General features: G+C 39.9%; 1 protein-coding gene and 1 pseudogene across 1 annotated transcript; one reads left to right on the top strand and one right to left on the bottom strand.

The window, feature by feature from the left end:
- The first annotated feature begins 412 nt into the window (after positions 1-412).
- Positions 413-13,953, top strand: LOC122664405 (pre-mRNA-splicing factor 18). The gene is made up of 2 exons (XM_043860206.1): positions 413-1,339; positions 13,398-13,953. Exons 1-2 carry the CDS (start codon positions 512-514, stop codon positions 13,797-13,799), a joined length of 1,230 nt encoding a protein of 409 aa, XP_043716141.1. The 5' UTR covers positions 413-511; the 3' UTR covers positions 13,800-13,953.
- LOC122648934 lies at positions 13,911-16,848 on the bottom strand (annotated as a pseudogene).
- Between the last annotated feature and the right edge of the window lie 9,217 nt (positions 16,849-26,065).

Below are 26,065 nucleotides of genomic sequence, written 5' to 3' on the forward strand. Positions count from 1 at the left end.
CCGATGGGTGAAGTTGTAGTTCGATCGAAGATTGTTAATCTTCTTCACCGATGCATCCTCTTCTTCAGTGGTAAAGTGGAGAATGAATTGCAAGTCATGCGAGGAAGATCCTATCGATTTTGGGGCTTTTCGATCTAAGGGTAAAACAATAAGTTTATCCTTAACCAAGGGTAGTTTAGGCATTTAAACAAAATTAACTTGCTTATTTCATCACTTAACCACATAAAACTACGGAGTGGACTATCTTGTAATAAAGCCCTTTAAGTAGGGGAGGTCCAAGTGATCTTTAAATTACGAGGGGTATAAAAGAGTATTGGGTGAAGTACAGGGTGGTCAGTGTAATAATCGTATAAATTATAATCGATAAAGTTAATTAATCATTGGACGAAAATACCCACCGCCCTCTTTCAATTTCATCATCCCCAGGATCCCAACCCCGAAAAGGAAAGCAGATCGCCGGAGAAGGGACGAGAGAGAGAGAGAGAGAGAGAGAGAGAGAGAGATCGAAGGGATGGATCTACTGAAAAAAGAGTTGCAGAAGAAGAGACAGAGCTTAGCACAAGACGTGGGAGGCAAGAAGGTCTTCAAACGTTCAGAGATCGAGCAGAAGAGGATCCAGAGGATTCGCGAGGAAGAGAAGCGGGAGTTGGAAGCCAAATCTGTCCGCGAGAAACAACATAACCCCACCACTGACACCACCTCCGCCACCTCCGACGCCTCAAACCCTAATTCCAAATCGGATCCACCATCCTCCTCCAAAACCCTAGAAAAACTCACAGATGAGCAGAAGATCGACGAACTCGTTCTCCCCAAGCAAGAAGTCATCCGCCGCCTTCGTTTCCTCAAGCAACCCATCACCCTCTTCGGGGAAGACGATGAGGCTCGGCTCGATCGCCTGAAGCTGACGCTCAAGGCCGGTATTTTCGAGGTTGACAGTGATATGACCGAAGGACAGACAAACGACTTCTTGAGGGACATCGCAGAGCTTAGGAAGCGACAGAAAACAGGGCTTATGAGTGACCGGAAACGGAAGAATAAGGAGGATGGCATGGAAGATGGGGATGGCGGGGGAGGTGGTGATGGTGACATGAGTGGAGACGGATGTTCTTCTGGTGTTGATGCCGATAAGGATTTGAAGCGGATGAAATCGAATATCGAGGATTTATGTGACGAGGATAAGATCCTTGTTTTCTTTAAGAGGCTTTTGAATGAGTGGAAACAGGAGCTTGATGACATGTCCGAGACGGAGAAGAGGACTGCCAAAGGGAAAGCCATGGTAGCTACATTCAAGCAGTGTGCCCGCTATCTCCATCCCCTCTTCAAGTTTTGTCGGAAGAAGGTACTCTATCCTTTCCTCCCTTTCCTTTCGTTTTATACCTTTACAAAACTGCAAATCCTCTCTGATTGAGCTTATTTGCTTGTAATTGAGTTTTAGCCGTTTCTAATACCTGGTAAACGGTAGAAGACAGTTTAGTTGTAAAAAAACGTATGGTTCTTGGCATATTGTGAATTTACTTATAATTGACCAACAGACGTTTTTAGTCAAGTACAATAACAAACAACCCTAATATCAGTTTTATAGATCCCATTACTGGTGATTTTTTTTTTTTGGTAGAGCTTGGTATGGTTTCACATTTAATGATAAGTGTTGAGCAATGAACTGAAGTCAAATGGAAACTAGTTGGGTTGACAATTCTGTGTCTATTATTTTGTATTGTTTCTGTAGGCCTCTGTCATGTAAAATCTCGAGATGAAATTTGCTAGCATTCACCATGGTATTAGAGCGAGGAATATAATTTTGTCTTGTGAAAAGGATAACATGAGCCATTGGTGTCAAATTTGTAATTGTGCCTCCCAAGTAGAGATTCATCTTAAACTGCATTTAGAGAAGTTCCAGAACCACCACAACTATATTGTGTAAAATTATCATCATTGGCATATTTCAATGTAGCAGAGGATAGTTATCTTTCGGTAAAATAAGAAAAAAAAAAACAGTAGTTAAGGAGAATGAGGTTCACAGCTACAAGTTCGACTGTCCGACAGTTATATCCTCAACTAGTAAAAAGGAGGAAAAAAGTTTTCAAGCTTGGTTCCTGACTGTATGTTTTTCCTAATTGATATGGGTGAAAATAGTCCCCCTCATTTGGTTTTGTGATGGTATATTTACAGTGTATAGTGGAACAAAAGAGTGCTGAAGATTGTCCACAATAAACTTTGGGTTTGGTGTTGCATTTAAGGAAGTTTTTGGTTGGTCAGAGAACAATGGTAGCATTTCCTGCCATGTGAGCATTTTGCCTCAAGCCCTTTAACTTCAGCTGGAAAACTGACTCAGGTTAAATTTACCTCTTATACCTTTTCCCTCACTTCTCATGGTCATTTAAATCCGCCAACTCTTTTCTTCATGAATAATGGAGGATGCATGTGGTTGGGCGTTTAGAAGTAATTAAGTAAGCCTGGGTGATATAGTTTTACAAGATCTATTTTTATTCCGTTCTTAATGAAAACTTTCTGACCACTATAGTATTTGGGGCTCCACACCTGACAATTGCTCATGTGCTTGTGCGCTTTTTTTTCATCTATCCATTTTCTTGTCTATCCCATATCTTATGATATAGAGTAACAAAATTACTGAGAGGCAGACCCAGAATATGGGTGGTTTTGGTAACTCAACTCTTGACAGAGACCCAGAATATGAATGGTTTTAGTAACTGGCTAACCATTGTAAGTCACTTTCTTCCTGTGGGAAACATCATTCTAGTAGGATTTTCTGCTAATTCACTTAACCATTATTAGTAGGAGAAAATTGGAAAAAGGAGAAGGGGTGAACATTACCTTATTGTCCTGTATCATGGTGTATTATTTCTGTGTGGATATTTGCTTTAGCAGAAAACAGCTCCATCATTGTCCTCAATTGAAGAAACTAAAGATTAGATTAAAAAGAAAAATTATAGCCCTGTGTCATTTATATTTTGATTAGAATGTTTATTTGACTTCCTTTTGGTTTCTTATAGCCCTTAAAGATGGATATGTGTAGAGCTGAAGCTTGTAGCCTGCAGTGTGGTGTGTTTGTCTTCTCTTTCAAGATTGAGCTCTCTAGCTGCCCATCCTAATGGGTTTTGTTTGTGTGCTTGTATGTTTTGTATGGAAATTTGCTTTGCTGCACCTGCCACCATATCCGTAACTACATACCATATCTTGTAGGTAATTGCTAGAACACGAGATTAGGTTGGAATTCCATGATTGATTTCATTGTGAATAACAAATATTTATGTAAGAGATTGTAAAGAGATAATGACGAGATTTACAAGAGAGAAAATAGGAAAGATGATATACATAAAATATCAGTCCTTATTGGAGAGGAAACCGAATATGGAGTTTCCATTGAGGGGAAACTCCTTATTTAGTAAATACACCCCCTCAAGTGGAAGAGTCAATACACCGAATCTTCAACTTGTCATGCAAAAATTGGAAGCGATCCGTTAGTAAGGCCTTGGTAAGAATGTCGGCAAGTTGATCTGCTGTAGAGAGAACTGGATAGACAGCTGTTGCTTAGCAACGTGACACGAACAAAGTGGAAATAAATTTCCACATGCTTGGTGCAGGCATAAAATATAGGGTTGGTGGATAGGTAGTTGGCACCAATATTGTCACACCATAAAATTAGTGGACCACGAAGAGGGGAACACAATTTTTGAAAGACCAATTCCAACCAGATAAGTTCGACGGATGCATACGCCAAGGCCTTGTATTCGGACTTAGTGGAAGGATGAGCCACAGTTTTCTGTTCCTTTGAGTCACATGAGATCAAATTGGGACCAAGGAATATAGCATAACCACTAGTTGATTTTTTGTCATCACCATCGCTCGCCCTATCAGCATCGGAATACGCCTGAAGAGTAACGTTAGGAGAGCATTCAAGAAGAAGACCATGGCTGCAAGTCTGTTTGAGATTTACAACAAATGCAACATCTGGACAGGTGAGTGTAATATATTGTAACGCACCAACAATAGAGCGATACAACATAGGATCAGTCATAAACACCCTTGTTGCAGACGGTTTCAGGCGCGTAGCCATAGGTGTTTGGATGGGTTTACAATCCGCCATTCTAGACCGTTTGGGCAGATCCCCAATGTATCGTGATTGAGTAAGCAAAAGGCCCTTACGGTGAGATAGGGCTTCAATCCCAATAAAAAAATGAAGGGGTCCCAAATCTTTGACAGAAAACTTATCTGCTAGGTGGCAAATCAAATTGGTGACTGTTGAGGCGCATTACTAGTGACCAAAATGTATTCCACTTAGATTAGAACATATATAGTATGAGTATCTTTCTTGTAGATGAACAAAGATGGTCGGTTTGCGATGCCTAAAACCTAGTTGGAGGAGAAATTGCGATAGTTTGTGAAACCAAGCACGTGGTGCTTGTTTCAGGCCATAGATGAGACCGATGGAGGCGACATACATGATGGGGCCGATTGGGGTCTTCAAAACCTGGTGGTTGGACCATGTACACTTCCTCAATAAGGATGCCATGCAAAAATGCATTGTGGACGTCAAGTTGCTAGCCTTGAGATACAACAATGAATAGAACAAAGTAGTAGTGGATTTAACAATAGGGCAGAAGGTTTCTGTGTAATCAACCCCCTGTTGTTGGTGAAACAATTCTGCAACCAGGCATGATTTATATCTTTCAAGAAAACTGTCTGCTTTGCGCTTGATTCAATCGACTCACTTGCAGCAAACAAGATTCATATGGTCAGCAGGTGGGACAAGGAACCAGGTGCCATTATGGAGCAGGGTGTTAAACTCATCTGCCATTTTCGCATGCCATTTAGCAAATTTGGTGGCTTGGGAATAATTGGTAGGTTTGGCAGTGGGAGTAACGACGGTAAGAGTCCGGGTGCAAGTTTGGCCTTGACACTGCTCGAGCCCATCATGGCCCACCCTGAGCCCGAACAGGGCCTGGGTTGAGATATCTTGGCTTGAGAGTGGGTCAGGGTTGAGAATTTCTGGCTCTGAGTAAGGGTCGGGCCGGGCCAGGGTTGAGGCCTTGGGCTGAGCCTGGCCCGGCTTGGCCCAACCCAACCCTGTCTTCTTCTTCATCATGTTCTTTCTGGGCCTAGTTAAGGGGACTTAGGGTTGGGTTGGAGTTTTAAAAGGCCCAATCCAATCCGACCTTGTTGCAGCCCCTTAGGTAAGAGCATGGGGAGCTTGGGGACTCAGGCACAGTTGCATCCTATGGAGTCTAGTTGGTGGGGCTGGTGGAGGTGCGGCTGGTTCAATATTTGCAAGCCATTGGGAGGAGTGGTGAGTGAGGCAGCGGGTAAATAAGTGGGTGGGAATGGTTGGGGCGATCCTGTAGGCTGGTTATGGAGGTCAAGAAGGGAACTAGTGCGTATTGGAGGGGTGGTGGATGGCATAGGTTGGAGGGGAACTGCAAGGGGAATGAGGGAAGGAGGGGTGATATTTGGGTTCATTGGGAATGGGAACGGTAGGGACTAAGGGGGGTGAGGAGGGTGGAGATGTTAAGGGCAGCGGTTTAGGCTGCAAGGAGTGAACCCGGATTGGGGTAGATCCCCAGGGCCGTTACGAAGTGGATGGAGAAGGTGGAAGTCCAAGAATGGAATCTATGGTGAAAGGGAAAAGCCATTCATCAAACCACACATGTTGAGCTATGTAAGAACGGTTAGTGAAAAGTTCAAGGCAATGGTAACCATTATGGATGGACTATATCCCAGAAAGACACAAGGGGTGGATGGAAAATCCATTTTGTGGCGATTATTAAGGACTTGGGGTAGGGAAAGCAACGATAACCAAAGACATGAAGGAAAGAGTCATAGTTGTCTAGGCGTTGCCTAGGCGCCAAGGCGGATTTGTTGGGGTCTAGGCAACTATCACTTTAGTGGTATTGAACACCTTAGTGTTATCCAACTAGGTTTGGCCCTTATTTATGCCAAATATCATTTAATTAAATGTTTATTTAAGATATTATGCATAAATAAGCAAATACCACCCTATTTGAATCCAATAAAAATAGTTAAAAAATAAATTCCAAAAGGATAAAAAGTCAACCCCCAGTTCAAGAAAAAAAATTGGATTTTCGGTTGTAGGTAAAATTTTTCACTTTTTAATGCCTGGGTTTTTTCTCAAATCTTAAATTTTTTCCATAAATTTTAATATGGTAAAACATTGCTAAAAACCAAAAAGGGGTAAAATATTCATTTGTTTTGATATCTAAAAAAATGTTTTCATTCAGAGCGATTTTGAGAGCATTCGTGCGCACCAAATAAGGTTGGACCGGAACATTACTCCTTCAATATAAATCAGATTTAAGCAATCTTGGATTTGTTAGAAATCTGGTTTTGTGCTCTACTTAATACGCAAAGGCTCACGTAAAAATGAAGTCATTTGACCAGTCAAAATTCTTAGTGAACAATAACATTTCTCTAAATTGAGAACAGTTTAATTAATTATAGATAATTGTTCCAATAGCTTACTTCTTCAGTTCTGCTTTCTTCTAGTTCTATGTTGATTTTTTTATGACTTGATGTGGCTTAATATTGATTTTTGATGACTTGATGGGGCTTAATGTTGATTTTTGATGAGTTGATATGGCTTAATGTTGATTTTTTATTTTATTTTATGATATAAGGTATATATTGTAGCTTACTAAATAATGTTATAAAAGGGGAAATAAAAAATAACACTTGGGCGCCTTGTCGCCTAAGCACTTAGGCACCCCTCCACCGCCTTGGATCGCCTTGCCACCTTGACATTTGACAACTATGGAATGAGTAGTCGGGGGCCTTGTGATGAACTAGTTCAAAGTGGTTAATGTGGTTTGACACCTTAAAAGGCATTCGGTTGATTAAGTAGACAGCTGATTCAAACGCGTAGTACCAATACTGCATGGGAACAGAAGAACCATGAGCAAGAAGGGTGAGGCCGGTAATGTAGGTTTTTCACCAAATTGGGCGTCTTTCCCTAGAAATAAGTTTAGGGTTGGGTTATAGACATGTTAGGCCTTTGGTCTCATGGGTTTTCTATGTAATAAGCCACTTTTATGAGCCTAAATTTGGCGTACATAAGTTGCATATAGGATTAGCTCTATACTTAGTTTATTTTCATGTTTTAGTGTTTTAAATTGAACCGGTTGAACCACTGGTCCAATTTAAGTGATTTTAGAACATTCTTTTAGGATAGAATCTTCTTAACTTAAGTTTTATTTTAAGGTCTACACCTCTACACGAATTTTAAAGAGGGAGTGTTTTGTATTTAGACTCAGCTAAGGATTAAGGATTTCCTATTCTTAGGTTGCATAGGAATTTAGGCCTTTGGCCATTATAAATAAAGGCAAACCGTGGGGCTCCGTTTTACCTCACTGTTTATGAAATTTCTCTCTTGCAAGCTGCTGCAACTGTTCTTCTACTGAAGATTTGCTTTGTGTGTGATCAAAGCTGGTAGAATTGGTGTGTGATCCAATCGACTCCTTGCGGTGTGAAGCCCGGGTGGTTCGTTGGTGGGATTGGAGTCCGATCCAATCGACACTCTGCGGTGTGAAGCCTGAGTGGTTCTCTTCAAGTTCCAAGATCCAATTTTTATTCAAGCTACTGCCATTACAAGCTGCTGCCAATTACGCCCTGCTACTGCAAGTAATGGTGACAGCATTCCCATCCCCCTACTTCTTCTTCTAAACCCTCTACAGCCCAACCCTAATTTCCCCCTTTTGTTTTCTTCAATTTCCCATAACCTAAATCACTCACAGACTTAACCCACCATCAGAATCACTTCAAATTCAAACCATAACATCCCCAATACACCTCCTCCACTCGATCCAGACCTCTCCCCCATCCCACCATCAAAACCCTAAATTCCCTCAACTTCCATTAAAACCCATAACCCTAAATTACAGTCCAGCAACATCCAGCCATAATCAGACCTTCATACCCCTAGAGAACTCGACCTGAAGCCCTTGCCCTAATTCCCCCTTTAAACCCTAGATTCCCTCACTTCTCTCTTTTCAAAAACCTGAAACCCGAAACCCTAACCTGCTGCCATTTAAGTTTTCACACTTCCGCTTAACAAATCATCACTGGACCTTCACTAATAGACTAGCATAACCAACCCTTCAAACCCTAACCCTAATTTTGACCTAAATCCTTATTCTGCCCCAATCGGACTGCTTGTTCATAGCAGATCCTGTAGTACTGGTTCCTAGCTGGTCTCTTACCAGCCTAGGACTACATTAGCCGGTCTCAACAATGTATTGATGACGGCGTTCAACAGCCCCTTGCTGCACATGGTTATGTGGGGGCAAAGACAGATAGTGAGCAATCCCAAGTTGGGAAAAGAATGTGGGAAGAGTACGAAACTCGCCGCCCCAGTCAGTTTGCATAGCCTTCATTTTACGACCAAGTTGACGTTCAACTAAGGATTGAAATGTACGAAAGGTAGAGAAGACCTCAAATTTATTAACAAGAGGATAATACCAAACAAACTTAGTATGATCGTCAACTGGGAAAATTTCACGTACCTCCCTGAGGTTTGCCTTAATTACACTTTCACCTGTGAGGTTTGGAAAATTTAACATATCTCCCCTGCTTTCTAAAATAAGTAATAAAAACACCCAGTCCATTAACTGTACACGTTAGTTGCTAATGGTAGGAGTTTTTAAGTCCTGTTACGACCAATGTACCCTTGATGGGGTGAAATGACACTAATGCTTTCTTCTTCTTTTACAAATGTAGATACCCAATACCACCACCACCACCACTGCCACCCACCATTACCACCATCACCGCCGTGCAGCCCCATCCCACACCATCCTCTTCCCTGTGCGATCATCACCACCCCCTCTTTGCAGAATCACCACCCTTTGTTCCTATTTTACCCACCACTGCCCCACCCATGTTCTTGTTTGCCAGCGCAGCCCAATCCCCATGTTGCCGTTGCAAGCCCATCTCCCCAGCCCCACTCCTGCTCCCTCCCACTCCCAGCAGAAGTTAGGTGAGGGGAAATAGATTTGTAACTGAGCAGGTCTCTATTCAAAACCCACGGCCCCTGAACAAAAACAGATTAAAACCCACCGATCTAAAGGAAGAACCCTAACCTGAGAAGATGGAAGAAGACTGAAGAGGAAGACTGCTGTTTTCCGCTAGCTCAGGGAGATATGGGCCATGGTGCGATGTCTTCGCTTACGCATATTAAGATTTCTATTAACTAATAAGAAAGCAAAAAAGAAGAAGATGACAATTTCTGGAGATTTAAGGGTGCTCCTTCCAAGGTAAGTTTTTCCTCCCATTTAGTTTCTGATTCCAAACTCAAAATTGAAATGCATTTCATATTATTCTCCACCAATGGCTCAGAGGTCCGAGAAGGGAAAACATACTCATTGTCTGTGAAAGAGAAATTAAAAAATTCCTTCTGGATTTTGCTGGAATTAATCTATGGTTTGCCCATACTAGTGCTTCTACTTCTTGGGTAATCCTTCAATATGGTGCCAAGCCTGTACATTCGAGTATGAGAAACTCCTTGACCTGATCAAGTGCTTCCCCAAACATTTTTCTTGAGATTTTACTTGTGTCTATGTTTTTCAATTGGTCCAAATCAGTGCTATACACTTAGGAGTAGAGATTGAAGGGAGCTGACCTGTTTAATGTCAATTTCCTTTTTCTGTAACGGCGTGTTTGGGGCATGTTCTTATGAACCGTTGGTAACTTGGAGAGGGTGAGGGTCTGGAGGGAGTTGTGCCCATAGTAGCGGCCCCTACTGTGAGTGGAGAGAGAGAGAGAGAGAGAGAGAGAGAGAGAGGGCCTTTACCTGGTTCGCCGGAAATGGTCTCCGTGGCTGGCTGAAATCTTTGAATTTTTTTTCCTGAATCTGAATCCATTGAAGTGGATTTGCAGGTTTGGGGAAGATGAGTTGCAGGTTTTGGGGAAGATGAGTTGCAGGTTTTTTCAAACCCTAAACGATTTGGGGAAGATGAGGGCATTTTGGTCTGTTAAAACACAATTTTAACATTTAACATCTACAGTTAACAGACTGGATGTTTTTGTTACTTAGTTTGGAAAGCAGGGGAGGTATGTGAAATTTATCAAACCTCCTGGGTCAAAGTGTAATTAAGCTAAACCTCAGCGGAGGAACGCGAAATTTTCTCTTAACAAAAATTACAAAATAACGGTGACCATCAACAGAAAGGGTAGATGATGGTCCCCAAACATCACTATATATTAAGTCTAGGGGGAACAAGCTGTGCGATGGGGAAGGGCCTAAAGACAACCTGGTAGCCTTGCCCAATTGGCAGGCTGTACAAACCGAACTTAACCGTGTGGACTGACATGGGAGGTCGTTGACGCTTAACATAAATCTTAAGAGACATTCATGAAGATGCCAGCTACTCAGACTTGAAAGGGGAGTGGACCTGGTTAGCTGATCCTTGATAAGAAAATAAGAGGGGTGAAACTCAAAATAAACTCCATTGTCACTAGCAAAACGTTGAACATATAGCAAGGGTTTGGAGATAGATTGAACATGTAAGACATTGGTAAGTCGAAAAGAAAGGGAGGAGGAGGAAGAGGGAATAGAAGCATGACCAATGTGAGGTATATGAATGCCCTTACCATTTCCAACGAGCAGTTGATCCGGACCACCATATGTATCATAAGATGAGAGAGAGTTCAGGTCCGGGGTGACATGATGGGACGCCCCTTTGTTAGGATACCAGGTGAGAGTGGAGGTGGGAGGGGGGGGGGTTCGGTAGTAGAGGTGGGTTAGGATTGGCGTAGTTGGGGATGGGAGGGTTGTAGGTGGAGGGCAAGTAGTGGGCAGTGGGATTAGAAGGATGGGGATAGGTGGTGGTCTGGTTGGGTGGGGTGTTAGGGTTGCGATAATAGCAATTAACTGCATTATGGTTTATTCGTTGGCAAATTGAGCACCATAGGCGACCTCCCTGTTGAGATAACCGACCCCCGTTACGATCTCCCCACCACGACCCTTGCCCATACCATGGCTGGACTGGATGAAGCCAACGATAGAGGAGGAGTCATGATGAGCGGTGTTAGCTTCTGGGGTGGACGACGTAGCAAGAGTCTCAGTGATCTGGAGCTTCTTCATGGCAGCGGAACAGAGGAACTCATGGCTGAGTAACAGACTGTGCAGCTTTGAATATGGTATCACATCGGCACGGGTGAGCATTGGGGGAACAATATCCTTGAGGTTGGAATTGAGAGCACAAAAGATGTGCATGTTGAAGCTCCGAGGAGTGATAGGGTTACCAGCGGCGGCCTGTTCGTCTGCAATAATCTTGGTGCGCTGGAAGCATTGTAACCGATTCATCACTTTTGATCAAGTTGTTGGAGACCAAGGTTGAGAGACATGATACAAGTAGTTGAGGCAGCGCCAAAGGCATCGTGGAGAGAATCCCATATTTCTTTGCTAGTAGTTTTCCCAAAAACGAGTGCGAAGGCTTCTTCTGAGATGGAAGCGATGAGGAAACTCATTAAGGAAGCATCCTTGTAGAGAAAAGCAGCGGCAGCTTCGGGATCAGAGGGGCACAGCTTGGTGCCATCAATGCAGCCATAGACTTCTGTCCCCCAAGGAAGGGACCTAGTTGAGTCTTCCAATGGAGATAGTTCTTGTGTGAGAGCTTGATAGAAAGAAAGTGATGAGCCGCATTGATGGACAGCTGAGAAGAAGACATAGATAGGATGACAGAGGGAGGGTTTGGTGGCCATTGAAAAAAAAAAGGCAAAGAGAGGGAGCCAACCTGGGTTTTTAGGAGAGAGGAGATGGGAGGCGTGAGCCGATTGGCTCTGATACCATGGTAGAACACGAGTTTAGGTTGGAATTCCTTGATTGATTTCATTATGAATAACAAATAGTTATACAAGAAATTGTGAGCCCTAGTCGGTCTCTCACAATTGGAAAGAGAGATTTACAAGAGAGAAAATAGGAAAGATGATATACATAAAATATCAATACTTATTGGAGAGGAAACCAAACATGGAGTTTCCATTGAGGGGAAACTCCTTATTTTGTCAATAGTAATTGATCATTTACAACAGATGGGATTATTAATGAGACTGGAAATGATTCTGCCTTGCCACTTGCTGGTGCTTCTATGGCTTGTATGGTCATGTGGGAGGGTGCGTTGGATGGGAGGGAATCACTCTTTTTAAGAATGATACCATGATACTGGTTTTAAAAAAAAATCTCTCTTTTCAGGAATGAGACCATGATACTGGTTCCAAAAAAAAAAAAACTGTGATACTGGGACTTGTGGTCCACTATAACTGTATGGTTTATGACTGAGGTCCGTTGCGATATGTTTCGAGTTGTTCCCCCCCCCCCCACCAACAAAAAAAAAAAAAAAAAAAAAAACCCCTTTTTCTTTTCCTTCAAAATGAACGGTGTGCTTTTTTACTCACACACAATGTGGCTTAGCCTTATATCCCATCTGACCAAATGTATCATTTGTGAGACTACATAGCGGAATAAAGAAAAAATACAAGACATTGTGCAAAACAACAAACGCTTAGAAATGGAGAACATTGTATTAAAAATCAAAGAAAATGAAAATAATAAGCAAATTTGAACACTCGGTTTCATTATGTTCTAGTGAAAATGGGGCATGCCAAAAACAAGAGGGAAAAAAAAAAGAGAGAATACTGAATCTAATTCAGAGGGGGTGCAGGGGACAGAGTTTGGGTATTTAGGGGTCAAGTGCAATCTCCAAAATGCTGATGCATTCATGTGGAAATAAACTCGTTAAACACTCCTACCTGCACACACCAAATGAATTGAGAGGTTGAGAGTGAGACAGAGAGAGGTCAAGAGATGCAGAGAAATGGAGGGAGTGAGAGGCGTGAAGAGGGTTGCATCCGATTTTTTTATTTTTCATGTTTTATGTTATATGGGCATAATGACCATTTGCCCCACTTACCATGCACGTTTTTAATATAGTCTCTGGAAAAACCTGGGTGTTTCCATTTTTCGAAGCAACTTTTTGTTCAGAAAATTTCCTGTTTTCTTGTTTTTTTGTTGTTAAATAAAACAGAAACAGAGTGACACAAACACTGTTATTTGGCAATAAATTTTTTTCCAAAGAAATAAAAAAAGAAAAAGAAATTGCAATGTATATGTATCCAAACACCACCAGAGTTTATGGCTCTATTTCAATTTTAGAGACAATATTGTCTCAGTTGAATGGATCACTGTGTAGGCATGCTATTATCTCTATTCTCTGAGCATTTTTGCTTCTTATTCTTTTTCTGTTTTCTGCATATGTTTTTTTTTTATTTTTATGTTTGAGAATGCTTCAATCTTCCATACTGACTTTCACCTGAGTTTCGAGGTGAAATTACTCTGAGCTTGTCTGCTGATGTATCGACTCCCATTACAGGTTCTTCCAGATGATATCCGTCAAGCACTGTTGGTGGTGGTTGAATGCTGTATGAAGCGAGACTACTTAGCTGCAATGGACCAGTATATCAAATTGGCTATTGGAAATGCACCTTGGCCTATTGGTGTCACTATGGTTGGTATCCATGAGCGTTCAGCCCGTGAGAAGATTTACACGAATAGTGTGGCCCACATCATGAACGATGAGACAACACGTAAGTACCTCCAGTCCATAAAGAGATTGATGACTTTTTCTCAGCGAAGGTACCCGACTATGCCATCTAAGGCAGTTGAGTTCAATAGCTTGGCAAACGGAAGTGATTTGCAGTCACTACTATCAGAAGAAAATGCACTTATGAGCAGTCAGGCCTCTGAGGAGAGATTGCGGCTGATGCCTGCATAAGAGCAGAGCTTAGTTATAGAACAAGATTTAATTACTATGTACATTATCAGTTATCATGATGTTACAATACGGTTTACTAGTCTTGTTTGTCTCGAACGATATTCTATATGTTCACTTCTGGTGCATTAGAAAGGAATTAATTCTGTTTATGTAAGATGGATAATTGCAGAGAACCACATTGGGTCATTTTTTATCTGAGGTTTTACTTAGCTCACCAAAATGACCTCAAAGTTAGCTAACAATCCTATTTGAACATGTCAATACCTTTTTTTTCAAGTAGGTGATTGGACTGTGAGTCTCGCACAGGACCTTGGGAATTGGTTACTGTTGGAATATGTAATTTCCACGGTATTCTGGTTTTTTTGGGGTAATTTTATTCTTCTTATGTTATTAAGTGTAAGTGGGTCATGTGGATTTTAGTCCTACATCGCCTAGTTTAGTCTCTTTGTAATTTTCCCTCTATTATAAATAGAGGGGTTTACCTATCAATGAATACAACATATTAGTTTATCTCATTCTCTCTTTCTAACCCACGATTTTATCGACATGGTATCAGAGTTGGTTTGATTTCGGTTAGAAAAAGAGAAAAAATCCTACTCTATTTCTCCAATCGACCTCTCCTTCTCTCTCTCTCTTGACTTCTCTTTCTCTGGCTTCTTTTCCTTGTAAGGAGGCAGCACTAATGAGGTAAAGTCCCTGACCAATGATTTAGTTGTTGTTCTCTTCCATTCTATCTACTTTTTTATAGTAAAATACTGTTGGAATCATCTTTGCAATTTGGGGTTTTCCAGAATTTTTTGGAGATCGACTTTCTATTACTATTGAAGACTGACCTTCCACCATTGGAGCTCCCTATGCACCCCCTTCTCTAGCCTCTTTCTACCGTATTCCATTATCCTCATTCCTTATTTCCTTTTTCTCCAAGCTTTAATTAATTCCAGCCACCATTACCCTAATAATCGATATCAACTTGTCAGGGTTTTTCAAAACCCTGACTCTAATCCATTTTGGTGTCTCCTTTTTCAGATGCAACTGATCTTTTGGGGGTGATTCCCTATCACTACAAGCCCTACTCGACCTAAGTTTGAACCCTTTCTGATGAATGGATTTGTTTCTATATTAGATTTTGATTGGATTTTTCCATATGCCTTAAGCCTTGAATGGGATAGTTTAAGTTCAGCATGACAACAACTTCTCCTGATTCCCGTGGATGTACCCACTTCACCATTCAATTGCACTGCTTCCTCTTCTTGCTCCTTGGAACCTGTTGCTGAAGCTATAGTGAGATCACCAACCTTTGACCTGTGCTTCATGCCAGCCTTCTGAACATTCACATTTTCTCCTTGGAGAAGCAACTTATTCTTCATTTTCTGCTCATATCTCTTGATTCTGGGTATCTTCCATTCCCTTTCTTGGTAAGGAGCAAGCTTTTTCAAGGAAACATACTGATTCAAATCCTTGTCATCCATCATTAAAATCTCAGCAGCACTCAACCCGTATCTCTTAGATGGAACTGAAGCATATTTGAATCGTGTCTTTATGTCCCCTATTGTATCTTCATAGTCTAATTTATAGTACTCATCCCATGCTTCGTCCTGAAAGGCCTTTTCCTGAAGAGAGATTTTACTCTTCCTCTTGCGCTTACCTCCTTCATCCAACTCCTCTTCCTTCTGGTCCTGGTCATCCGAGCATTCAACATCTATGGTGTTAGCTTTGGATTGTAAATCCTTCTCCCTAGCTGCTAAGAAACCCTCAGCAGAACCGCTTGAATCCCAACCTTTTGGAAGTCCAAGTAACTCATCTTCTTTTTCAAAATTGGGCTTCCTAAGATCATCATCATCTTCATCATGATCACTACAAAAATCAGGATCCACATCCTCCGCCTCATAATAATCCTCATCAAACATTTTTTTCATCTTCCTATCAAACTCCTCAGGATCGAAGTCTTCCTCTAGATCATCTTCATCCAATGTACAAGCCTCACCTTCAGCTATTCCTGCCATAGACCGTATTTTTTGGAGCTTCTCCATGATTTCCTTCTTCTTCAGATTCTTTAAGTGTTTCAGTTCTTCTTTCCTCTCAAGTTCCGCTTGAGCCATCCTCTCCTTCTTGCTCTTCCTCTGCAGTTTCCGGGCATTCTCCTTCTTTCGAACTGAACCCTCTGTGATTCGCCAGTGACCCAACACGCGGTCCCCAGCACCCTCCTCATAACGGAAGTTGAACTCTGCCTCATACTTCTCTTGCTTCTCTATTTCTTCCTCATCTTCGGAGACTCCATAGAAATCTCCAACAGAAAGCTTGATGCCTTTATCATCCTTGTCAACCCATATCTTGTTCAGGAAAGAATTCTTCAAAAACATTTGTTTCTCATCCAAATTTTCGTCCTTGCCGAAATATTCATCAAGCCTCTTCTGGATTTCATCATCACTGCCTCCTTCCGCATCTTCCCCATCCTCACCCTGGTTTCCCTTCTTTTCCATGAAGAGATCTCCGTCATCACCATCCGAAGCCTCTTCGGCAGCATTTAAGAGACCCTGTCGAAGCTCCTCCTGTGTTTCTGTATAGCTCTTCACACCCGAGTCTGTGTTACGTTCTTCAAACTCGGGCCCCTCTTCAACCAGATGTTTCGCGACAACGTCCTTCAAATACATAGGCTTTTCTTTTGTCGATTTGGGCTTCTTCTCCTCCCCCTCTTCCTCTTCTTCTTCTTCTTCTTCTTCTTCTTCTTCTCCATCGTCGTCGTCTTCATATTCGAAGAGCTTCGCATCTTTCTGCTTGAGAATCGGATCCCTATTCTTAACCTTAATGAGGGCATTTAAGAACTCTATATCTTTTTTACCTGAAACGATCAAATCATCCTCGTCTTCGGATTCTGATGAACTATCCTCGGAGTCTCCAGCGAGCCCTTTCTTCTTCAGCTCTTCCAATCTCTGCAATTCCTCTCTTTCCTTATTGTGCTCAAAACGACGAGCAAATTCTTTGTTGATTTCGATCTTAGAATTGTTGTCATCATCATCTGAACTACTCCTTCGAATAAGTTCAACCCCATTTTCAGGAACTAGTGATCCAATCCGAACCCTAAACTTGCAAACTTCAGGAAAACGGTTCGAAAACCATAAACCCTCGCAGGAAAACAGTCAAAGTAGTTTGAAAAATGCAGAAAAACAAGTAGCGAAACTCTATTGAACCGTTGAACAAATATTATATTCTCTTAAAATTTGTTTTGTTAGGCTACGTTTGGATGCCAAAAATAGAAAAGAAAAGAAATTACTGTTATGATGATGCATTTGTAATCTTGTGAGCCCCATTGGATCAGTACAACAATCCGCATTTGACAATGTACTTGATCTGGTATTTTGGTTAAGTATAACTTTCTTCATCTTAATTGCTTCCTCACCTCATTGCCTACTCCTCAACCTAACTATTAATATTAGCTCTCCATATCATTATATTGTTCCACATAAGTATCTTTCATTTTTGCCAAAGTTTCCTCTCTCTCTCTCTCTCTCTCTCTCTTAGTTGTAAAAGTCTCAACTGATACTTACAGGATAATAATAGAGAGATCGAAAAAAAATCACTTTTTAGATGTTTCACCGCAAATCGAATATCAATACGTAGTACTTAATTTAGAATCATGCTCTCAATGGATAACTTGTTAAATTTTAAGTATCCTATAAACATTTATAATTGGTATCAACACCCATTGTTTCTTTTATTGTCTAGGATTTTTAAATATAATATTAAAAAAGGATATAACTGAAATTATAAAGGAATTTTTTTGAAAGAGTTGGTTTACTCAAAGTGTTGAGGTGGAAAAGTATGATGACTTGGAGTAGAATCCTACATGGAAGACTAAGAAAGATCCAAAATATTGAGGGCTTACGGAAGCTTTTGCACAAAATTTTGAATTCACGAATTAATACTTTTATCTTTATGAAGAGGGTTTCCTATATTAAATAGTGTGTTAAGTTACTCCAAGACCAATGTGTTTCTTTTTTCTCATAGAAGTTTTTGTGGGACCTAACTTTGTTAATATATATTTTTTATGTCATCAATTATTCATAAATTGAATGTCAAACAAATTTATTTCTCGCATGCATTAATGTTATGTTTTACAAATTGTTAGAAAAAATTAAATACATGAAACACATGGATCAATGAGAAACAAAATACAAATTATATCGTGATAATGCAATTGGGTTGGACTATCAAATTTGACATGTAACTTATGCATCAAAATGATTAAATCATTTGTCCATGTGACAAAACAAGATGTCGGCATGGGAATATCTCCTCAACTATTGTGTAGAAATTTTTTCATTTTCTTTTTCTTTTTAAAGAAAAAATACCATTTGATCCATTGCTTGGTATTTTTATCTTGGGAAAAAGATTTCTGTGTAGGAGTGTGGCTTACGCCAGCACTCCCATAAATCTATCTCTTTCCTTCCCATGTGAAAAGACATCTTTGGCCCCTTGTTTTAAGGAGGAGAGAGATAGACACATGAGAGTGCTGACGTAAGCCACACTCCCGTGCAGAAAACTACTTCCCTTTCACCTTCTTTTGAATGTTGAAGTACTCATAATTCTTCACCGATCCACTTAGAGGCTAGCTCATAAGCTTGTAATCTGGGCAAGAAGACAGCTAGCCAGGCTAATAGATTGAAGAATAGATTACATTCTGTCTTGGGTTTGATGGTCAGACTTTAGTTACTGGAAGTGTATTGGGTATTTGTTTGTCTGTATGAACTATGGTTTTTTTTTTTTCCCGATGGAAGTGTCACACAAACTACACAGCAATCCCAAAAGGTTAATTGACTTTTAGGACCGTAGAATGGCGGATATACACAACACACACCCGATGTGGGACTAAACCCACACACCCCTTCTTTTTTTGATGAAAGTGTAATCAGTCTGTATGAACTGCCACAGTATCGGCATTTGATTTCACTGCTAATACGAGGTCAGATCATGTCCCATTTGGTGATTTGGGCCGGCAGAAATAGATGAAAGCGTTACAGCCACTTGAAAGTGTTTCTGTTTTGACATAACCATGATGCTTATCTAATCCCTTCAAGTGCTAATACTTCATTAATTAAGGACACCAGAATACAAGTACATTACATAAAGGGTAACAGAAAGAGACTGCTGTCATATAACCAAGAGACAAAACAAAGGTATTACAAAGCCAATATAATCATCATACAAAACAAACATAAAGTTTAACCCCCCCCCACCCCCCTCCAAAAAAAACAATCCACGATCCAGGTTCACTGCAAATGCCTCCCCTGAAAGATCTTGCAACTACTACAAAATGCTTGCCCAAAGGATGACATGATATGAAATCACCCTGCAAATCCATGCCGACCTTCTCTTATAATCAATTATCCTCCAGATTCACTTGGTCCATAACACCCAACAAATACCAAACAGTAACATAGCAGACAGTTTCCCACCTTTCAAACCAAAATCCCCAGCAGGCGTCCTTAAGACATCCTCAATTGACAAAGGAAGCCCCACTGCTTATGGAATTGTTTTGAAGAAAATCCAAACAACAAACCTGCATACCACAAAAACTAAACATCAATTAGGAACACTAGAGCTACATAACAGCAAGGCAATATAGCTCGGAGGAATGTCCAGCTCTTCAGTGGGTCTAATAACAGTGATTATTAGAGAAGTTGGCCACAACTACGTGTGAAGTTCACATAAAACCCACAATCAAAGCTATGAGGATTGGAAAATTTAACAACATAGGAGAGGGTTTGAGATAGGAAAAAGAAGTCTTCATATACCTGTCTAAACAACTGAGAACAATAAGACCGGACCTTTATCTGCTGCTGTAACTGGAGCGCGGCCCCACTGTGCACACATGGCCACTGCTGCGCCGCACGATGCGCACAGCAGCACTCCAGTTACAGCAGCAGATAAAAATTCAATAAGACCCCTTTTTCCTACTGTTTCCAGCAACAGTCAAAGCAGCAAGCATCATTATGTGCTTTTATGAAGGGAGCATGTTCTCAAGAGTCGCTTGCAGAGCTTAAGAATTCGACCAAACCAATCATCTACTGAACATACTGAGGCTCTAGCTGTTTCAGTGGAAAACATCTTACAGCGTTGAAATCAAAAGAATAAGTAAAACTAAGTTGAAATCAAAAGAATAAGTAAAACTAACAAAAGATAGAATTATTTCACCCAAATGCACCATAAAAAAAAATGGGAAACTTCCAGTAAACTTCTTTCATTGTCATTTAAAATATAAAAAATGAAGTGCCAGTATCTTGCCACACATGGACATCTGCTCCCATATGATTTGATTATTTCCTCCAATGACCATTCTGAAGTACACTCCCTAAAAATGCTTTTTCACGAAACATTTTTCCTGTTGAAACAAATTGATACAACCTTAAAGGGAGTGTCTAAACGACACCTTCTATAGGTGTATTTAGAACATGATACTTTCTTTTAATTGCCCCTTGTGAGACTTCTCAAAAGTTCTTTAACTTAGGGGTATAAAGGGGTTTCAAAATAATTTGAAAGTGACATAACATGTCATTATCCAAAAGTGCCATTGTCATGCACATATTTCGAATCTACATGTGAATTGACATGTGAATTGACAATATTTACCCTCATTAGAAAAAGTTGTGTAATACCAAAAGGGCCAAAAAGTAAGGTCATAAATTATTTGACACCTTGAAGGATGTCAATAAGAAAATCTCCTACTTAAAAGAGAAAATAAACCAGATAAGAATCAGTTTACAAATTTGTTGACAAGTTATGCCAAATTCAGCAATCAGTAGAGAGCCCAAATTGGTGGCTTTGATGGTTCCCCACAATTTCTAACACACAAAAGGATCCAACCAAAATAACCAGCTGCATCCCAAACCCCCACCCCCCCCCCCCCCGCCCCAAAAAAAAAAAGTAGAAAGGTGCGAAGCTGAAAATTAAAGGGTCCATTAAGTCCATCTTGTTGTAACTAAAGTGGTGAACAATAATTGTAACCTTCTTTTTATTGCCTCTTGTCATATTCCCAAAAATTCTTTAGGTCGAGGGTAAAAACGGTCTTCAAAAAAATTTGAAATTGTACTTACCATTATGCCATTCTCAAGAGTTCATTGTCTTGCACATTTTTTAAGTACACATGTGAAATGACAACCTTTTACCCCCATTGAAAGAAGATGTGTATTATACTAAAAGTGGCAAACATTGTTGTCAAGGTGTCGCCTAGGCTTCCAGGCGCCTTTGTCACACCTTGAATTCTGGTGTCGCCTTGGTCGCCTAGGCGACGCCTTGACGCCTTGTTGGTGTCACCTTGTTTTTTGCTCCCCTCAAACGCCTTGTTTCGCCTAGGCGCCTTAACAACTATGGTGGCAAAAAGGGAAAAGTTACAATCTCTTTTTCACCAACTTTGATTATAACAAAAAAAATTGAAATAAAAACCTATATAATAACAAGATTTTCCTTTAAATAAAGTCTTATTTCAAGAAAGTAAGAAACAATGTATTGAATGATCAGGAAAAGCTGGATACAACAGCAAGTCCTTTCATTCATCTATTTTAGTTGTTTCTCCTAGAATTTTCGACAATGAAACAACCATGTCTGAATATAGCATCATAAATAAACCCAAGTAATTCTCACTTCTTGGGTTTGATACATGAAGCCAGTTCGCTTTTGCATCTTCATGATTTGATTTCGGCAATATGTAACTACCAAGAATCAAGTTACAAAATCTGATGCTGTACAGTGAATACTGAATGGTTTCCTCTGAAACAATGAAAAGAAGGAAACCTTGAAAGTACAAAATATTCTTCCAGATATAAGTGAGGTACATTTCTTTTTTCTTTCCTGTACGTTTTTCATACTGCTACTAGTATATATTATATGAAGATTTTTTAATTACTTTCAGCCCAAAAAATGCTGACAAAGGCTTCATTGCTTCATTGCTTCATTGAAAAATGCCCAGAAGTAAAACAAAGTAGGGGAAAGATTTTTTCTTCCTCTATTTAATTTCACTGTTTTGAGCATGAAAAAATGAACCCCAATGTAATGCTTCCCTTATGTCCATTTTCAATGAAAGAAACTCTGAAATGAAAATTCTTGTCTCCCTATTTTCTACTTCCACTGTAAACAAAAACAAACAGAGCCAAAAGGCATTTTCTATTCTAAACAAATAAGTCTTGACGGAAGACATGGCTAATCACTTAAAGGGCAGCCCATCTGTTGACAGCTGCAAATCAAGACAAGAATGGGTCTTCAATAAGATAGAACACAGCATTTAAAGTGGAACAGGATCTACCAACATTGTCAAGTGGATGAAGGAACCAGTTTCTTGCCCTTGTATCAGGTACTCAGGATAGCCTAGTGTTTTGATATATTCGAAGTTTCTTGCCACCTGTAGGAAGTGACTGATTTTGTATCAGACATCAGCTACACATTTTGACGATGTCCATTCTTTGCTGCCATTAATTCCTCATATGAGTTGCAATGTTCCTTTTGAACCAACAAGCAAGGTCTAAAAGTATCGGTATCGGGTATCGTATCGGCTGGGTGATTTTAAGAGACGTATCATATCGGAGATACGTATTGGACATTACAGATACGCATAGAAATGGTCAAAATACACATGAAAATACACTTTTAAAACAAAAAACAATATAAATAAGCAAATATAACTAGTATCATGCATAAACACTAAAATGGAGAATGATGTATAACTAAACAAATGCATTAAATTGAAATTGTTATAAAAGATGAGGTTTCTTACATGTTGTAATCATCTATAGCCATTAAGAGTATTGGATGATGCAAAGGATGATGTTGTAGCACTCCTTGATTCATTTTTTAGTTTAAAGTGTGAAAAACCAAGATTAAATGGAAGAATTTAGACTCTTGGTTGAGAGTTTTCCTTCATTTTTCCGTCAGAATTGGAGTTGTATTGAGTCTGTGAGTGAAAAAGGCTTTTTTATGGAATGTATAGATGGTATTGGTATGTGGTATGTACCTAGATGTATCGAGCCGTATCATCGATACGTATTAAACCATCCACAGAACCCTTTACCCGACGTATCGATAGTATCGATATGTATCGGTCATATCGTATCGTATAGGCCGATACATTTCGATACAATCTGAGGCAATCCATAAAAATAAAAAATAAAAAAAAGAGACGTATCAGTATGTATCTTTCGGTACCGATACTGATACGTATCGGCCGATACCGATACATACCGATACTTTAAACCTTGCCAAGAAGACCTCTGATACCAAGCAGGTTTGTAGGTACCTAGTTTAGGATGAGGAAAACAGAGAACAAGTTAAGAGTAAAGGCGAGAGAAGCTTGTGTTTTCTTCCGTCACTTTTTAAAATATTTAAATGGGCAGAGAGAAAACAATGATACCCATATCCTACAATGAGAGTAAAAACTTGCAAGTACAATGTTCCCACATGACCAATGTAACCCCAAATAAATATTAACATCACCTATATGTTCCCATGGTCTTTCTCTGAAAGTCCATTAACGTGTAAGAGAGAGATCTCCCCATCAAGTGGGCCAATTGTAAATCCATAACTGTAACAGACTAGGATTCAAATGGTACCTGATTACACGATTATCCATGGATTTGATATCGAATGTCACTGCCTAGTAAAATTAAAAAATGCATATCCACAGTTACACAAATTTACCAGTGGAGAGGCCAGGAAAATAAGGACTCAAACTAACTAACTCACCCATAAAACTCCAGTAAGCCGATCAGCCACTTGGAGGAACCATGATTGTCATTTATTATGTGATTAACATAAAAATTTCCAAAAATTATTTCTTCCTTCTAAATATTTATAATTCTTCTCCTAATTCCTTAAATAAATTTAAAAAAAACGCCATGACCTAATCCAGATATGCTTAAAACTTGTTCAAGAAAAGCAGGTTTTTACGGTTAGCTGTTGTCCAACTTTTTGACTAAGACAGAAAATGACTCAACCTACCTGATTTGCATACACAGGGTAAGGAACATTTACCATTTCATGCAAAGACATGGTTGACCAATAGAGTTTACTAAACAGAGCCAAAGAAAGGCTGGTGTCATGAATAATCAAACCCTAAAGAAAAATCAATGAAGAAAATGCTTCTCTAAGTGGCCTGAAGCAAAGATATGCATGGATATTTTGAAGAACTATTCAAAATACACCTTTGCTTAATATTTATGACGATGTTTCGACAGATTAAACGACTAGAGATTCTCAGCATGTAGTGCTTCCACTAGGCAGGTTTGCTAGCAGATTGTGGCTTGTCGAGGCTCAATCACTTTCTCAGAGAACACAATGGAATCTGGTCTCAGGTAACCTAGGCTAAGCGTGCTTGTCTGTCTCCACCATGCTTACTCTAGCTTACTGGCTTTTACAGGTCCTCTCACCTATGTTTATCCAAGAGTTTTTTAAGTAGATCAAAGCATATGAAGAAGAGAAGGACCAAAATAAAATTCAGAAAAAAACTGTTCACAAGAACAGTACCCGAGTTACTATTCATGTGAACAATGGTGAGTCCATAAGGACAGCTGGAGTGCAATATTAGATGCTGCCAATATCATAGTTTAGTTTCTATTTCAGTTTTAGAAAGTATATTTTATTTCATTCCAATAGAATCTTAAGTAGTTTCTAATTTTAGTTTATTATTATTTTTGTTTTGTTCTCTATAATAAGAAGTTTATATTTGGGTTGTAAGCTACTTGGTAACAAACACTTCTATTTTGTAACCCATACTTCTGTTATAAATAAAGGGAAGAGGGCAGCCTAGCCCAACGAATTGAAGAAAAGAATGTAAGCTTTATGCTTGGACGTGAGATTCAGTTTGCAGAGAGAGCTATGGTGAGAGACTAAGGCAATGGAATCCCTAATGTGTGCGATTCTTTGGAAAGGAGCTGAATCATCCAGATTCCTTCACCCAATTAGTTGGACTCATATCTGTCTCCCTAAGGAAGAGGGAGGTCTTGGCTTGCGAAGGATCAAAGAGGCTAATTCTGCTGGCATCCTCAAATTGATCTGGAAAATTGTGGCTAAAAAAGACAGCATTTGGATGGATGGGTTAACTCTAGTCTTCTTAGAAAGGATTCGCTATGGAATGTTTCCCCCTCCTCCGATGCTTCATTGGTTTGACGAAATATACTGAAACACATGCATACAACTCTGCTCCCCCCCCCCCCCCCCAATCCCCTTAGGTCTGCGAGGTAGGGGTGATATGGTTGTTTGGCTCCCTTCATTTAATGGCCTCTTCAGTTCCTTCTCAGCTTGGGACTTTGTTAGAGTTCGAGGGCGCTTATCTCCTTGGCATAAGATTGTATGGTTTAAAGGTCACATCCCCCGTCACAACTTCATAGTTTGGAGAGCCTTATCAAATTGTCTTCCGGTGCAATGTTTTCTTCTCCATCACCAGATTACCATCTCCCTTGCTTGTGATACATGGAATCACATATTTACATGCAATGTGTTTTCTTCCATGCAATGTGATACATGGAATCACATATTTACATGAGAAAATTAAAGACTAAGAAGAGTAGAAGAAAGAGTAGTTGTTGAACTCTCAAGTCTCAACCCTAACCCTCATCATAAAAATGGTAAAGATGTCAACGAATAGTCGAAAATTCGTATTCATATCCATTTAGGAGAATCCATATTCAAAAAATACTATCCGGAAACTATCCGAATCAGTCTGAAAACCGATAGGATATTATCCGAATCCGTCCGAATATAAACGGATACGAATATGATAATACCATTATCCGACTGAATTTGATCCGTTTACATCTCTAGTAAACATAATAATTTTAGGAGAAATAGTTTAACTTGAAATAGGAAGGCCAGATTGACCTGAATTTCTGGTCGAGTGTGGATCTTAGTTAGTTAGACCTGCCTGCAAAATATCTCAGGAATCTGAGACCTAGAAAGTGGTGTCCAGGGTATTCCTAGTAGCACTAGTGAAACAGGGCAGTGTTGTAGTAGCTGAGATTTCGACAGTAATATTCAGGATTACAGACCAGAATTCAAGAGAAAGTATAACCAGAAACTGGTATATGGAATTTGAGATGAAACTAAGCAGAACTGAGGGAATATGTAACTAGAAAACAAATTGAAACTTGGTAGAAAAAAACAAGAGTGCCACGGACCATGGAAGTAGAGAAAACTAGCCTGAGAAAGGAACGAATAAAGAAGGGAAAATAGAAAGAAAGATGGAGGACAGGAATCTACCTGTATCGGTCCCTCGGAATCGCCAA

Source organism: Telopea speciosissima, chromosome 1 (assembly GCF_018873765.1).
Source record: "Telopea speciosissima isolate NSW1024214 ecotype Mountain lineage chromosome 1, Tspe_v1, whole genome shotgun sequence".
Classification (NCBI taxonomy): domain Eukaryota; kingdom Viridiplantae; phylum Streptophyta; class Magnoliopsida; order Proteales; family Proteaceae; genus Telopea; species Telopea speciosissima.

What these genes read in the sequence shown, in the direction of transcription:
- LOC122664405 (XM_043860206.1), top strand. Translation starts at nt 512, where the DNA reads ATGGATCTACTGAAAAAAGAGTTGCAGAAGAAGAGACAGAGCTTAGCA. An exon ending in TCAAGTTTTGTCGGAAGAAG is followed by an intron (nt 1,340 to 13,397) that starts GTACTCTATCCT and finishes CTCCCATTACAG; the next exon opens with GTTCTTCCAGATGATATCCG.